The sequence below is a fragment of the Carcharhinus amblyrhynchos genome, chromosome 11 (assembly GCF_965287045.1).
Source record: "Carcharhinus amblyrhynchos chromosome 11, sCarAmb.v2.hapA, whole genome shotgun sequence".
In the NCBI taxonomy this organism is placed as follows: domain Eukaryota; kingdom Metazoa; phylum Chordata; class Chondrichthyes; order Carcharhiniformes; family Carcharhinidae; genus Carcharhinus; species Carcharhinus amblyrhynchos.
In genome coordinates this window covers 57,512,130-57,529,244 of record NC_137334.1, presented here as the reverse complement: position 1 = coordinate 57,529,244, position 17,115 = coordinate 57,512,130, and the positions used below count along the sequence as shown (strand labels likewise).

Here is a 17,115-nt window from a genome sequence, read left to right as displayed (position 1 = left end):
CATCTTATTCCATGAGAATTTATTACATGAGTTCCACAACTCTTGTTGTATTTAACTTATGACAGTTGTATCTTCTGAGATAATTCACACATGGCTGCCACAATTAAAAAAAGTCAATATTGTTGTAAAGTTTTGAGTAGTACAAATATTCTTCTACTACCTTTGAACACAAAAACACACAAGAAATAGAAGCAGGAGTAAGCCAGCAGGCCCTTCAAGCCTGCTGGCCATTCAATACAATTATGACTGATCTATGCTGGCCTCAGCTCCTTTTCTGTGCCATTTCCCAAGGTCCTCTATTCTTTGATCAATCAAATATTTATCCACCTCCACTTTGAATACATCTAATGATCCAACTTCCCAGCCTTTGGGGCTGAAAATTCCAGAAATTCACCACCCTCTGAGAAGAAATTTCTCTGCACCTCAATTTTAAATGACCCGCCCTTTTTCTTGTAGGTATGTCCCTTCTTTGAGACTCTCCCACAACTGAAAACATCTCACCCTGTCAAGCCCACTCAGGGTCTTGTATGTTTGAATGAGGTCAACTATCACTCTTCTAAACTCCAAGGAATACAGACCCAGACTATTTAGTCTCTCTTCAAAGGACAACCCTCTCATCCCAAGAATTAGCCTGGTGATTCTCCATTGGACTGCCTTCAGTGTTACTATGTCCATTTTTAGGTAAGGGGAATTGTAAGCCTTGGTCCAGGTGAGGTCTCACCAACACCCTCTACAGTTGCAACAAAACCTCCCTATTTTTAAACTCCGCCCCTTTGCAATAAAGGCCAAAATGTCATTTGATTTCTTAACTACTTGTTGGACTATTGCTCTTTCCTGCAAGGAAAAATCTACAAAAATTAAAACAAATCTACCTAGCCAGTTCTCTTATAGGCCAGCTGGCAGATTAAGGCAGGGAAACCACAATGGCATCACCATGCAGGGCTTGGGGCTATACTAATATCATAGAGTCACAGTCATGGAGGTTTACAGCATGGAAACAGACCCTTTAGCCCAACTTGCCCATGCTGCCCTTTTTACCACTAAGCTAGACCCAATTACCCGCATTTGGCCCATATCCCTCTATATCCATCTTACCCATGTAACTGTCTAAGTGTGTTTCAAAGACAAAGTTGTACCCACCTCTACTACTATCTCTGTCAGCTCATTCTAGACACTTAGCATCCTCTGTATGAAAGAAATTACCACGATGGACCCTTCTGTATCTCTCCCCTCTCACCTTCAGCCTATGCCCTCTAGTTTTAGACTTTCCTACCTTTGGGAAAAGATATTGACTATCTAGCTGATCTATGCCCATCATTATTTTATAGACCCCTATGAGATCACCCCTTAGCCTTCTATGCTCCAGAGAAAAAATTTCCAGTTCACCCAGCCTCTCCTTATAACTCAAACCATCCAGTCCTGGTAGCATCCTAGTAAATCTTTATTGCACTCGGCCTAATTTAAGAACATAAGAAATAGGAGCAGGAGTAGGCCATCCGGCCCTTCGAGCCTGCCCCGCCATTCAATAAGATCATGGCTGATCTGTCGTGGCTCAGTTCCACATTCCCGCCCTCTCCCCATAATCCTTAATCCCCTCGCTTATCAAAAACCCATCAACCCGCATCTTAAAAATATTTAGCGAGGCAGCCTCCACCACTTCAACGGGCAGAGAATTCCAGAGATTCACCACCCTTTGAGTGAAGAAGTTCCTCCTCAACTCCGTTCTAAACCGCCCCCCCTTTATCTTGAGGCTGTGCCCCCTAGTCCTACTGTCCTTTCTGAGCGGGAAGAGTCTCTCCACCTCTATCCTATCCATCCGATTCATCATCTTATATGTCTCAATGAGATCTCCCCTCATTCTTCTAAACTCTAACGAGTACAAGCCTAGTTTATTCAGCCTCTCCTCATAGCTCAACCCCCTCAACTCCGGCATCAGCCTAGTAAACCTCCTCTGCACTCCCTCCAAGGCCAAAATATCCTTGCGTAAGTGCGGCGACCAAAACTGCACACAGTACTCCAGCTGTGGCCTCACCAGTGCCCTATACAGCTGCAGCAAGACCTCCCTACTTTTATATTCAATCCCCCTCGCTATGAAGGCCAGCATCCCATTAGCCTTCCTGACCACCTGCTGCACTTGCAGGCTAGGTTTTTGCGACTCATGCACAAGGACCCCGAGGTCCCTCTGCACCGTCGCCTGCTGCAGTTTTTCGCCATGTAAGTAATAGTCCTTCCTAATAATATCTTTTCTACAGTAGGGTGACCAGAACTGTATACAGTCAAGTCTCAATTAATTCAGCATCTACCAGGTGTCTGGAAAAATTGTCAAAACAGTCCAGTCAGCAGAATGATTGTTTTAACTTGTCCATGGACTGCTCACACATAGAGTCATAGTCATAAAGATATACAGCATAGAAACAGGCCCTTTGGCCCAATTCCTCCATGCCAATCAGGTTTCCTAAACTGAACTAGTCCCATTTGCCTCTGTTTGGCCCATATCCTTCTCAACCTTTCCTGTCTATGTCCCTGTCCAAATGTCTTCTGAATGTTGTAATTGTACCATCTCCTCCAGCAGGTATCACCCTCCGTGTGAAAAAGTTGCCCACCAGGTCCCTTTAAAATCTTTCCCCTCTCACCTTAAACCTATGTCCTCTAATTTTGGACTCCGCTACCCTGGGGCAAAGATCTTCGCTATATAGTGACAGCATGGCTCACATTGTCGGCCTGTTTTATGCCCAGATTCCTGACTGGAGTCGAGTTATATCTGATTGGGGTATCTCTTATCAAAGCCAGCCTAGAACCTGATTGTTTGGTTGAAATAGTAGTGGCACCAAACAGAATGTTTCTGAATAGAGAATAGCTTATATCAAGAGTATCTAGAAAGCACTTGTTGCACACACAGGAATATTTTCACATATTTAAGCATAAAAACCTCCTTTCACTATTGTCAAGAAAGCAGAGTAGAAATAAATTGGTCTTGTAAATTATTGGTGAAGATGCCTTCAGTTGCTTGATACTTGCCTCTTGTCATTATGCAGGGTATCAATCCTGGGGGGATAAAGGGAAAGATTTGTGCCTGCATCTCAAGTCCAGGAATTGTTCCTACTTGTCATGGTCTATATTATCTACCCCTTCAGAATCCTAAACAAAAACTATAATATCATCTCTCCACTAATTTTTCCACGAAGAACTTACATAATTCACATAATTGTTCATCATAATCCATCTCTGACCAAAGATTTTCCTTTTCTTTTTTAAAACTAGTTTATGGAATTGAATACAACAAGAATTTCCTGGTCCTAGAAAAATAGAAGCAGGGGTAGGTCGTTTGCCTACTCCACCATTCGAAAAGACCGTTGCTGATCTGACTGTTGCCTTAACTCTACTTGCCTGCCCCATCTAAAAATCTTTGACATCCTTGACGAATGAGATCCCCTCTCATTCATCTAAACTTCAACCTACCCAACCTTTCCTTCATCATAGTGAGCTCAGTGTACCTTCTCTGAACTGCCTGCAATGCATGTACATCCCTCCTTAAGTAAGCTGACGAAAACTGACTACAGCACTGCAGGGGTTGCCTCACCAAGACTCGGTGCAGTTGTAACAAGACTTCCTTTTTTTTGTGCTCCATCCCCCTTGCAATAAAGGTCAACATTCCATTAATCTTTCTAATTCCTTTGTGTACCTGCGTGGTAACTTCTTTTGTGATTCATTTATGAAGACATCCAAATCCTTATGTATCATGATGCTCTGCATCTCTCTCCAAATGGGGGAGATGGAGGTATTGCAATAATGTTCCTGGACTAGTAATCCATAGTCCCAGGGTAATGCTTTGGGGGCAGCAAGTTCAAGCCCCATTATGGCACCTGGTGGAATTTAAATTCAATGAATAAATCTAGCAATGAAAGCAAAAGGGTAAGAATTTCTGCCACCTCCGTGCGGTGTGTTTTGTGGCAGTGGAAGCAGCGGAGGTGTCCTGTCATTGGCTAGTGGCGGAATATTCCAGTCCTGGCACCATCAATGGGTTTCCATCACCAAGGAGCCCATGACAGGGGCTCCCCTTTGGCAAGATTGAAAGATCACACCAGCATGAATGACCAGTCAATTTCAGCTATAGGCTCAGTAATGATGCTCACAAATCCACCATTGTTTGTTGGAAAAACTCATGTGGTCTGCCATCCTTACCTGGTCTGGCCTCCATGTGACTCCAAACCTACAGCAAAGTGGTTGACTTTAAACTACCCTCTGAAAAGGCCACTCACTTCAAGATTGTTGAGAGATGGGTAACAAATGTAGGCCTTGCCTGCCAGAGGGCAGTGCCAGGAGTCAGTGCCAGAGGTCTGTGCCAGGAGTCAGTGCCTGAGGGCTGTGCCAGAGGGCTGTGCTGAGGCTGGTGTTCTGTAAGCATGTAGGGAGGCAGGGGGAAGGTTCCTTTGGGAAGGTGCCAGGTATTCCGTGGTGAAGGGGCGTCAAGGGATTCCATGAAGGAGGTGCCCAGGGGTGGTGGGGGAGGTGGAAATCCATGTTACAGGAGGGAATTCCATGTTTGGTGGCGGGGGGTGGTGTTTTGTGAGCAGGGAAGGTGTTTTGATTTCTATATTTTTAAATTGGGGCCCCCTTTCATAACAGCATCCAAATCTTCAAAAAACGAAAGCTGCGGGTATGAGTGTGTGGGAGGGTGGGGTGGTGGGAGTTGGGGGGGGGGGGGGGATGCGTGCGGTGCGGGGGGGCAGGGGCTCATTCAGTGTCACTTTGTGGGACTTGCCCCTTCACCTTCTTTTGGTAACGTGTTAAAAATACGGCAGGAAAATCCAGCAGTGCTGCTGGTGACTACCCTCTACTTTTCCCATCTGAGTTGACAGATCTAGGCCACAATTTTTGCAAAAGTGCTGAATTGGCTGGAAAACACTTCTAAATCCCAACTGTTTTGTCAGTTCAGCTTCTTACCTGAATCTCCGCACTCTGTGCACTGCAGAGGTCTCAGTATCGAATATCATTAAAAACCTGGGGGGGGTGGGGGCAGGGTCTATTCGCGCCAGAGTCTGACAGTTCTGGAACTCTGTGCGTGCAGAGTTCCAGGAGCACCCTGATGTCCAGGTGGCACCCCCCAGCAATGGCCATCTCCCCCACCCCCCTCACCCCAGCAGATCAGTCTCCCCAGCGGACCCCACGCTGGGGTCAGACCATGGCCTCAGAAGCAGGCCCCTCCCAACAGACCACACCCCTCAGCATTGCCTGACGTCCAGTGGGCAGTGCCAAGGTGTCCCCTGGGCATGGACACTTTACTCCTGGGGCAATGCCTGGTGGCACAGGCTGACACTGCCAGGGGCCCATGCCCTGGGGGTTAGACCCCTCTACTGCCCAACCTCCTGGGGAGCCCTGATTGCCCCCCCCTTCAATCCGGCAGGGTCTCCCACTCGTTCCCCGAGCATGGGGAACTAGTCTGAACCCCACCAAAATAAAATACTCCTGGCGGGATGGGAGATTCGATCGGGACCTGAAAATTCCTGATCATGACCTGCTAAACATATTTAAAATATATTTTAAAAAGATTCAAATTACTTACCTGCCTTTCCACCAGTTTCCAGTGTGGCCTGACCTGACTGGCAACTGTTCGCCAGCTCTGTGAGATGCGCGTGTGTTCCCAGCACATGTGCAAATCCCAGTACAAGACCAGCGACGCGCATCTCCCACCTCAACCCGCAGAAAAGTTGCAGGTCACGATAAGAACATAAGAACATAAGAAATAGGAGCAGGAGTAGGCCATCTAGCCCTTCGAGCTTGCCCCGCCATTCAATAAGATCATGGCTGATCTGAAGTGGCTCAGTTCCACTTTCCCGCTTTCTCCTCATAAACCTTAATCCCCTTGCCTACCAAAAACCTATCTACCCGCGTCTTAAATATATTTAGCGAGGTAGCCTCCACCACTTCAACGGGCAGAGAATTCCAGAGATTCACCACCCTTTGAGTGAAGAAGTTCCTCCTCAGCTCTGTTCTAAACTGTGCCCCCCACCCCCCCTTATCTTGAGGCTGTGCCCTCTAATCCTGCTGTCCTTTCTGAGTGGGAAGAACCTCTCCACCTGCCAGATGGGAGAATCGTGGCCCTAGATTGTAAATAGCTGAGGCCCCAGCACTGATCCTTGCAGCAATCCATTATTCACTGCCTGTCAGTTTGAAAATTCCCAATTTATCTCTACGCTTTGCTTCCTGCCCGTTAATCAATCCTCTGTCCATGCTATTATATAACTCCTAACTCCATCTTGTGTATTAACCTTTTGCAAGACACCTTATCAAATGCTCTTTGGAAATGCAAGTATACAACATGCACTGTTTCTTCTTTATTTACCTTACTAGTTACACTATCAAAAAACTAAGTTTGTCAAACAGGATCTTCCTTTTGTAAAGTCACGTTGACTATTCCTAATCATACTCTGTTCTTCTAACTGCATTATCAGGACATCCTTAATGATAGATTCCAACGTTCTTCTGATGACTGATATGAGGAGTAATAGTGATAAATTTACAAGTCAGGATGGTTTGTAACTATGCTAAGTGTCCTCACCAAAATGTCCTCAATGCAACCAGCACAGGTGTGTGTGCGTTGTACAATTGCACAGTGTAGATGCCATCTTGGAAACAAGCCAACGTCTGTGGCACTGGATAAGTGGTCACTGCATAGGTGCATTTTGCGTCCCATGGCTGGTATTTTACGACCTCGCTCGGGATTCTGGGGTGGACGAGGCAGTAAAATTCCAGCTCATATGCCTTCAACATGGAAAATGCAGACAACTTTGGAAGAATGGAAGGCAGCTGTTTTAAGTTGCCTGGCCAGATGTGTTTCACTGTGACATCATCAGGCATGAAATTAGATGCTAATTCAACTCTGGTAAATTAACAGTGGAAATTACGGTACCATTGGCCATAATTTTCCAATCTTTGTTAGACCAACTGACTGTATATTTTCAGTGTTACAGCTACTCATAGTGGAGTAAGACAGCTACTTCTCACCACATCTTCTAACTGGTAAAGTTTTACCATATTGGTATTGAATCAAAGGGTATCATATACGCAGTTATGTATTTAGACCGTTTGAAAAACCTGACTTTTGGATATGCTTTTCCCTTTTAAAGAGGCAATGTCCATACACAGAAGAAGGAATTGTCCCCAGATTCAAGCTTTTTTCTGTGTCTAGCAATTAATTTCCCACCAGTCTGCTTGGCAAGTGACTGCCATCTGTGCAAGTACATGCTAATTGAGACTGACTGGGAATAAGCGACAAACCGCTCCTCTATGAATACCTATCCCAGATGAATACCTATCCTCATTCCAGCTAACAGCTGTCACTTATGACTTGGAAGCACTGCTACACAAATGTAGGTTGGTTTTACATCTACCCGCTGATCTAGTGCAGTCTGTATATATAGTGAAGCTTGAAAGAGTGATCGAATTTGTGTTCTCCAGCAAGGCTGAGAGGGAGTTTTCTGTCCTGCCATCATTCGTCTAGTGTTAAGTGTGCATGTATATCATCTGACTGTCCAGGGAAACTGGCAGCAATTACCAGTATTTGGAAGTGTCGCTAGGAAAAGGCAATATTTTAAGAAAACCAAAGTCAAAATTGGAAAATAAAATGTTTCTTACCTGTTCCTATCATCATGCCTAATTTTACTGTATTACTATTATTTATTGTAGCCCATGTGAAAATCAGGGAACTTATCTATAGAAACTATGTGGGATTTTTCTCCAACTCCGCAGCATGTTTTGCTGGCAGTGGAATCTTATAGTCCCACCGTTTTCAACAGGGCATCCCAGTGAATACGCACCTTGCCACTGGGAAATCCATGACAGGGGTGCACCATTAGCAGGACCATAAGATCCCACCAGCAAGGACTGGGGGCAAGATTTTGGTGTGTGCATACATTTATTTTATAATTTGATTCATAAACTGCAGAGCATATACAGTCGTAAATTCGGCGGCCAGTATTGCAATGACTGCTCTTTTTCATAAGTACCATTGACCTGGACCTTGGTAACGGGGGCATAATTTCAAAGTATGCATATAGTATGAAGTTGGAAATTGTAATAATTGATGAAGGTAATAACAGCCTTCAGAAAGATATGGGCAGATTGGTGAAATTAGTAGACGCATGGTAGATGAAATCGAGCAAAGAAGCATTAAGTCATCCTTCATAGAAGAAAACGTAAGGAGAGGCAATATGAATAGGATGCTACAATTTTAAAATGGGTGAAGGAGCACAAAAAACCTGGGGGTTAATGTACACAAATTCTTGAAGAGACCAGGATAAATTTGTAAGGTTCTTAAACAGCATGCAGAATTCTTGGTTTCATAAATAGAAGCATAAAGCATCAAAGCAAAAATGTTAGATTCAACATTTGGGGTGGAATTTTACAACTTCATCGCGCCTGTTTTGTGGCGAGAAAATGTCGTAAAATCAGGCATGAATCACCTCGTGGGAATGGTGCCCATTTTCGCGCCATTCCCATTTTACCACAAAAAAAGGCGCAATTGGGAGCCTGCCCATTTTGGGCGGAAATGTCAATTTGCATTCATCACAGTGTAATTAGCAAGCTTCACGCCCAATTGTCCCAGTTCATCTACCTTAACCACCTTGTACACTGCAACTGTGTCAGGGATGTATTCATGACACCCTCTTCATGCAGCTGCCCCAAGATGCTCTGGTGTCAGGAAAGGGGGAGTCAGAAGCCGTAGCCACAGCCACAGTGTGCTGAGTGGAAGGCCTAACACAGGCTTGAGCCCTTCTTCCTCTCCCCAGTCCGGCGTCACCTGGCCCTGCCAATCCTGGAGGACCACCTGCTTTCTTGCCATGGTGGGTGTGCCCTCAGCGATGGCCCTCCTCTGAATCAGGGACCACTTGTAAGTGGCAGAAGCAAATGCCCTTTGAGACTGGGCCACACTCTGCAGCCCCTGAGACATGACCCTCTGTGAGTGGGCAACATTCTCAAAGGCTGCAGCCAAAGCCCACTGTGTCTCAGCACTGTCCTGCTGGATCTCCTGCAAGCTCTCAAGCCTCTAAGCCATGAGCTGCAGAATCTCAGTAAGTCTGTTGAGGCCCTCAGCTGTGGCCTGCTGCAATAAGCCATGTCCCTTTGAGACTCTGCCATGGCCTGCTGTGACTCCGCCATCGCCTGGACCCTGCCACTGAGTGCATAAGATTGGGAGTGAAAACTCACTCAAAAAACGGATCAGGAACTCTCCCGTTTTCATGCTAGTTGAACACTTCGAAAAAATCTTGTCAAATACTGCCCATAAAGTATAAAAGCAAAAAACGTTAGATTGAACATTTGTAAATTTAAAGGTTGGCCCTGACTCAGCTAGATTATTGTGTCCAATACACCAAACTTGAACAAAATTGCCAAGGACTCAGAGAGAGGACAGAGGAGATTAATCAGAATAGTACCAGTGACGCAGAATTACAGTGACGTGGAGAGACTAGACATTCCGTGAATGCTCTCTTCAGAACAGGAAACATCATGATTAAGTGGAGCCGTTCAAAATTTTGAGCAGTTTTGAGAGTAGAGTGGGAGAAACTCTTTCTAACATCAGAAGGGTCAGTCAGCATTGGGTGCGGATTTATTATAATTAGCAAAAATGGCAGATGGAAGGTATGGAGGATTATTTTAATGCAACAAATTGTGATCCGGAATGTAGTTCCAGATTCAGCAAGTAATTCCAAAGGTATATTTCAAAAGGTAATTGGACATTTATGTATATATAAGAAAAAAATATTGGTACAGAACACAGCAGTTAGACAGATGAGCTATTTAAAGAGCTGGCAGGAAAACAATGGGCAGAATGGCCTCCTTCTGAATTAAATAAATTGTTGTATTTTTCCGCGGTGTTCACACGTGACAGAAAGCAGAAATCCATAGAAAATGAGCCTCAAATTCAAATCAATCTTTCAAAATAATTTTGCCAAAGAATAGGATGAATTTCTCAACACAACTGCAAAATATTACCGTAAAAAGAAAAATCAAGCTAGATTTACACAAACTTATTTTTAAAGGATATAATCCTTTAAGAGAAACAATTTTATCAGAGCTGATAAGAGATGTTCTGGGGTTGCACATCTTTCTTGCACACTTGATAAGGACAGTCTCATTGGAAGTTCTCACACTGAAAAGGGGGAGAGATTCAGCTCCTGTGTACAAACAAGCCTCTCCACATGGAATAATGGATTACAATGAATAACATGACCCAGTCGATCCAGGTCGCCTGTAGGAGCAAACATGCCCAGTCCAGCTGATAAGAAGACAAAAACTCCCCAAGGTTCTTTTCAAGATTTAGAGCCATTGTGGATGACAGTCCTGTGCTACAATGCTGGAGAATCCACCTTCAATGTCACAAGTCACAGGTTCAGAGTCTCCTGGCTATTTTAGTGATTATATGTGTGTCTGCATAGGAGTTTTGAGAGCTTCCTTACTACAGGAGTATCATAGCAGTGAAAGAAATGAGCTTTGATTCCTGGTTGTGGCCAGAATCTAGTTTACCTATGTTTACCCAATGTATATACTCCATAGTTCTTTGTGTGGCAAAAGTGTAAGCCTCTATAATGTTGTGCAACACTGGAGGGCCAGAGGAGTGGTCAGAGTTGCCTGATGGAGGTCAATTGAAAAGGTAAGTAAAAATTATCTCTAGTTTGATGCAATAATAGGACGAATCTTACCGCTGAAGAGAAATAATTATGGATTCACAAGGTGCTTTACAAGCCTTAAACATTTGTCAAGGTTAATAGAACAAAACGCCTTTGATCAGTATATATCTTGCTACATGTTACTGTTCTTGAATTTTCACTAACCATGCTGCTTTCAACAAATGTAGTTCAATTGTATTTCAGATGGCAATCCTATCTCCAGTGACTCTTCTGCAGGTAAAGTTCACCGCTGTCAGTCCTGATATGTTCTGTATTTAAGTTTTATTGTGTGGTGCAGCTGGATCTTTCTAGACGCTGACAGAAATTTCATATTCAAGGATTATTTGTACAACATTCCTGCTCTAATTGGAACAGATGGCAGACTGTTTAGTAAGCAGCAGTTACTATTTTTAGAAACATTTATGTACAAATACAAATCAACCATTTTCTGTCTAGGAGTCCCAAGGTTTCCACTTAAAAAAAATTCCATCAAGACAACATCTGATACCCTGCTTCCTCTGAACAATTCAAATGTATATTTTTGGTGAATACTTACTAAAGTGAGGGGTATCGGTACTTCACTTCTTCAATATTTCCATCGTTGGCACCCAATGTAAGATCAGTAAGCACAGTCTAAATCCTCCCATTGTACTGTTCTGAGCATTAATATTGAACTCCATTATTTTCTATTGCTTCCAAAATATCAAAGGTTTATTTTGTGCTCTTTGCAACAAATCTATCATCTGTGAAATATTTTCAAAACACAAAACTGCCTTTAAAAATTGAATAAAGGGGTACAACATGGAGAAGTGTACAACAGTTGTGTTTTTTTATGTAACTTGGATGGTAAGAATAAATTGCATTGGAGTTCAGTTGTTCAAAGACAAGTAGCACTTCAATTGCCAGTCTTTTTAATTGCTTCACTTCCTATAAATAATCATAGTGTCATTTTATATATACATATCCAAATGTTCAATTATTTGCCTGTCACTGTAGGCCCTAACTGCGTATAAGCCCCTTTCTCTCGGGAAATCAAGCTTGACAAAGGAAGGGTTTCCCCACCGAAGCAGCTGGTCAGGAACAAATGATGTCAGTGTAAATGTAGCTGCAGCCAACCTCCACAATGATTTGAATTTGCAGATTGGAATCTATTTCAGCCTGACTGAGTCCTGTAAAATGTTAACGCATCAGGGAAAGATGATTGCTTGCTTTGAAGTGCATTCATTCCTTGAATATGCCACATATTGTTTCTTCATATATTGTGCGGCTGTCGAAGCAGAGGAAATTCATGTTTCATTTCCAGCTGAGTGGCCCTCAGACAATGGAATCAGTAATAGACTTTAGCATGTTCATATTAAGGCAGCGAAGCAGAAGGGACCATGTGTACATACAAGGGGTCGGGGGAAAATAATATTTTACGTTTAATCAGTAAGATGGTATGTATTATTTATAACATAAAAACAAATCTCTCTCTTATAAACTGTCAAAACTAAATATGTACAATCTGTGCAAATGGTGAGTTATACCACTCCTAAAGTCCATCTGAAAGATGTAGGAAAATCCTAAGAAAATGCAGAATAAATTAAAAGGCTTGTTAATGTTGAAGTGTTATCTTTCATATCAACAATGTGCATTTCAGTTGTACTTTTTATAAAAATATTTGATCAATTAACTTCAAACACCAGGATATTTAGTTCCTAAGTTAAATTGAATTAAATTGATTATTTTATATTTAGTTCCTAAGTTAAATTGAATTAAATTGATTATTTTATAAAATGTAATATGTATTTTAATTCCATGCAGTAATAAGAGTATAAAATCTATGCTTGTATTTGAAAACTCAGATGTAAGTATAGGAAGTGCTGCTTTGTACCAACAGCAATTGTGTAGGTGGGATGTGAAAAATTAGCAGTTTAAGTTTCTGCACTTCGCGCCTGTTATAAAAATGCTGCGTGACTTTTCAGTGAGCGATGTGCTTCATCATTCAAACTGTGTTTAGGTTATTCCCATGCAAAGCTGGTCATTATTGTAGAGGGATTTTTTGCAAAGCTGTTGTGCTCATTCCCACGTGTGCAATGTGCTAATCATTACCCATGGGAAATGAGTGGTCAAACCCGGCCAAGTTCATGTGGATTGGGAATCGGAAATTTAACAGCCACACTGTCAATCATTTTTTGCTGGCAGATGGTACTCAGTGATGGGGATTCCTTTCAGTACTCCACTGCCACTAAGCATAATAGATGAGGATGGGTAGAATCAAAGGAGGTTGGCCAAGAATGTCAAATGCCATCAGATATGTACTGTCAGCACTGTGTAGATGACGCCCTCCTTATCTACATGTTTTACATGAAGAGACAGTGCTTTGGACCTGGCGTCTATGTGTCACGGTTTGCAGCCAAAATTCAATCGGTGAACTTCAATTGCTGAACTTCATGGAGGTCACCCATCAAGCCATTGTTCCAAGCCCAGCTCTTAAACTGTGTTTCTGTCACTTAACTTAGGGCCTGAACTTTAGTGCGTACTGAAACTGAAGGCGAATGACAGAAACTGGTGTAAGATAACAGTGACCCATCAACCAGCAATAAAGGATGAAATAAACTTCAACAGTACCTGAAGCGGTGGAGGGGTGGGTGTGGGGCAAGGAATGAGTGAGAATTTCTCCAGCCTTGTGAAATTAAGCATTCCCACTTCAAGTGAACAACTGAGTCTGTTCCATTTGATCAGCAGCAAATGATAAGAACAATGAGGACAACTGGGAGGAAGAGAGGAAAAGAAGACTTTTGAAATTCAATGCAGTGGGAGTTTAATAAAATGTAAACTGTAGGGAAGGAGAGAAGGGACCTGATGTGAACTGAAAGGAGAAAGGATAGAAGAACGCTAGGTTCAGCTGGGAAAGAGAAGTAGAAGATGACACACACTAGGGTGGAGGAAGAAAAAAGTGTCATCTTAAAGTAAGGAGGGAGAAAAGTAGCAGCATGATTTGGAAGAGAACTGAAAGTGTTCCCAGGAGATCTGACAAAATTGGGGGAAGAAGAAAGTCAACGTGAACTGGGAGGAAGAATTTTTTTGAAATTGTAAATAATTGTTAACTCTGACTCAGAAACCAGATTGCAGATACATTGCCTACAATTTACTTAGTGAAGAAAAAGTTGAAACAAATTTTGCCACAAAAAAAAAATCCACATGCCGGTGATAAAATGTTTTATTTATTCACTCACAGCATTTGGGGATCACTGGCTAGGCCAACATTTATTGCCCATCTCTAATTGCCCTTTAGAAGATGGTGGTGAGCTGCCTTCTTGAACCGCAGCAGCCCATGTAACATAGGTACGTCCACGATGCTGATAGGAAGGGAGCACCTGGATTTTATCGCAGTGACAGTGAAGGAACAACCAATATAATTTCACCTCAGGACGCTGTTTGGTTCGGAGGGGAAATGATGGTGTTTCCATGTATCTGCTGCCTTTGTCCTTCCAGGTGATAGAGGTCAGGGGTTTGGAGGATACTGTGAAGGAGCCTTGGTGTTGCGCATCTTTTCGAATTCTTAAATTCCTGGGTGGATGCACTCATGCAACTACACCCTCCCCTCTACCCCAGGGTGCCTGACAGGTGTCACTACTCCCTTTGGATGTCAAATGCCCCCCCCAAACTCCTTGAGGAGTTGGGGCACCTGGACTGTGCTTGGATGCTCCGCCGTTCGCTGGTCTCCCCGGCCGATCACCCCTCTACTCCCGCACCTTCCTGGATATTGCCCCGACAAACCCCCGCACCTCAAGCTGATCACCACCCCAATACCCACCCCAGCTGATCGCTTCCCCAGCCCCAGCCAATCACCCTCTATCTTTGGTCGATCACCCCTACCCCCCACCCAGCCACCCCAGTTTGACCAATTGTGCCCCCCTCCCCCCTTCGGATATCGCCCTGATAACATCCCACCTCCCCAGCTGATCACCACCCCGATACACGCCCTGGCCAATCACGACCCTACCCCCTTCCAGCTCATTTGATCACTGGCCCAAATAACGGTCCCCTCCCACTTGCAGAGTATGCAGCACCCCCCCCGCCTCCCCTAAAGCCTGCCCCTTGGCTGAGGCCATTAAAGCAAGTGAACCCGGTCAATTATGTCCATGGTTCACTAATAATATTTAAGTAAAGGTTTAAATATTAAAATCACGGCAGCAATCCAGAGTCGTAAAATCACCAGAGGTGAGAAACCAGGCGCAAACCCGATTTTTCACCTCTGTCATGATCCTACCGGCTTGCCATGCTGATTTACCAGTGTGATGAGCTGGTAAGATCACCCTGCAAGTGTTTCCACTGATTGGACATTCATGGTAGGTTCACCATGATGGGCATCTGGTGAACCAAACCCACCAGAGGTGCACAGGTGAGCACAGTCCAGGGGAGAGGGCCATGCCCGTCAATACCTGGTACTGACCCAAAGCTTCCCCCAAGTCTGCTACAGTGAGTACACCAGAAAACATTCTTCACCTTATTGCACCCCCTGGCACCACATTGGCATCCCTGACAGTATTCTTGCACCCTTTGGCATTATCCTTCCCCCTGCCGCGCCCCCCCCCCAAGTGGTGCACTCAGCTCTGAGTTCCCTTGGAGTTTTACTCAATAAGTGCATGCCTTCTGAGCCCAGCTATGCATTGCACTGTTAAAGTAGTATTATCGTTAGACAATTTGTCCAGAAAATCACCTAATGTTTTGGGGACCCAGTTTCAAATCCCACAGTGGAATTTGAATTCAATTTAAAAGAATCTAGAATTAAGATTCTACTGATGACCACAAAACCATTGACCATTGTCTGAAAAGCCCATCTGGTTCGTTAATGTCCTTTGGGGAAGGAAATCTGGCATCCTTACCTGGTCTGGCCGACATGGACTCTGGAGCCAAAGCAATGTGGTTGACTCTCAGCTGCCCTCAGGCAACTAGGGATGGGCAATAAATGCTGGCCAACCAGTGCCACACATGTCCCATGAATGAATAAAAATAAAATCACACTGTCCTGGATGCATTTTCTAATGTGGGGGCTATGATTCCAGCATAAAGGCCTGATAATGATAGGCAGATGCATTACAATGAGATTCCTGATGTTGAACGGTGGGAAACATGGGCCGTTTCTGACAGGGGGAGGGGATGATCGCTTCCTGCTTCTGTGTCAATATAAAACGTGACTTTGGCCTCTTCTCAATATTTTCCATTTTCACTGCCAAACCAGCCTGATACAAACGGGAATGGGAAATCTTGGCTTCAGAATCCAAAATGGAAAATTCTGCCCCATGTTTGTGTTTCAGTAGTTAAGTCCAGGAGGTAACAAAGTTGCTGTTTACAGTTTCAGCAGTAGATAAGCTAAGGCAGGAGTGAAGTCGGATGATGTTATAGGTGGATGGATGTGTATATATTAATTTAGTTCTTCTGAAGTTTGTACATTCTGTACATTAAAGGCTATGCATAAATAATTGGAACAAGGTAAAAGTTCTTTGGGAATCACACGGTCTAATGTTATATTTCAGACTTATTGCATATGGTATTTTACTTTTTCCTCTGCATTGGAGCTTTGTGAAAACCATGATGTTTGAATAATACATATCCTGCCATTTAAGTGCTCGCAGGTAAACACATAGCACACTTAGAGCTCCTCAGGAGGTTGTATGTTGTCTTCTCAACATTCTGAAAGAAACATTTTCTAATGATTAAAAATGTGTGCTTGGATCACATTTTTCATTCTGGTTTTGACATTTGCATCATTCAGATGTTTTCCTGGACCAAATTGGCTTCAGGAGTATAAAAATATCACTGGAACTTCTTACACACATCAGTCTAAGATTCCCTGTGGATTTTGCTGACGTTGGCAACTTTTTCACACTTTTCACTAGCGTGCTCGCGGACGCCCTGTGGAGAAACCGCAACCAATGGCAAGGCAGATTGGAGTTGGGGTTAAAATGTCTGGTGCCAATTTTTAAGCCCATAATCTCTGGGAAGTCTGCTTCCCTTGGGAGTGCTGGTCACTGAATTATCTCTACTCCTCTTTCTATCTTTCAAGTGAGCTGAATTCATTTCTAAAAATAAAGAAGCACAGGAAAATATGCCACAGAAATGACTGACATTAATGTGAGCAGAAGAATGATTAAGAAGTTTGAATGAAATTCCTTTCACTGTTATTTTGAAAGATTGGTCAAAATGTGTAAAACAAATGAATCAATGCCTGTGTTAAAATAATGAACAGAGGAATGCCATATGAACATGTTAAGCATTCATTCGTTAATTTGCCAACAGTCATTTTTTTCGACAAACACCTTTGCTGGACACATATCAAAAAAAGCAACATGTCAACATTCAGTACAACAATAATCTGTCAAATGAAAACGACCGTCCAAGTTTTTTTTAAAAAGTCAAATGTTCCCGCAAAATTGAGAACACCAGTAGCTACTAAACCACT

At 43.4% G+C, this 17,115-nt stretch overlaps 1 protein-coding gene across 2 annotated transcripts in view; it reads left to right on the top strand.

Annotated features, from left to right (window-relative positions):
• Positions 1–17,115, top strand: part of kcnh7b (potassium channel, voltage gated eag related subfamily H, member 7b) — a 435,683-nt gene that overhangs the window by 239,083 nt on the left and 179,485 nt on the right. For both annotated transcript variants that reach the window (XM_080199170.1, XM_080199168.1), the window contains exon 4: positions 10,872–10,904. In XM_080199170.1, the coding sequence (XP_080055296.1) occupies positions 10,872–10,904 (33 nt within the window). The remainder of the gene's footprint in view (positions 1–10,871; positions 10,905–17,115) is intronic.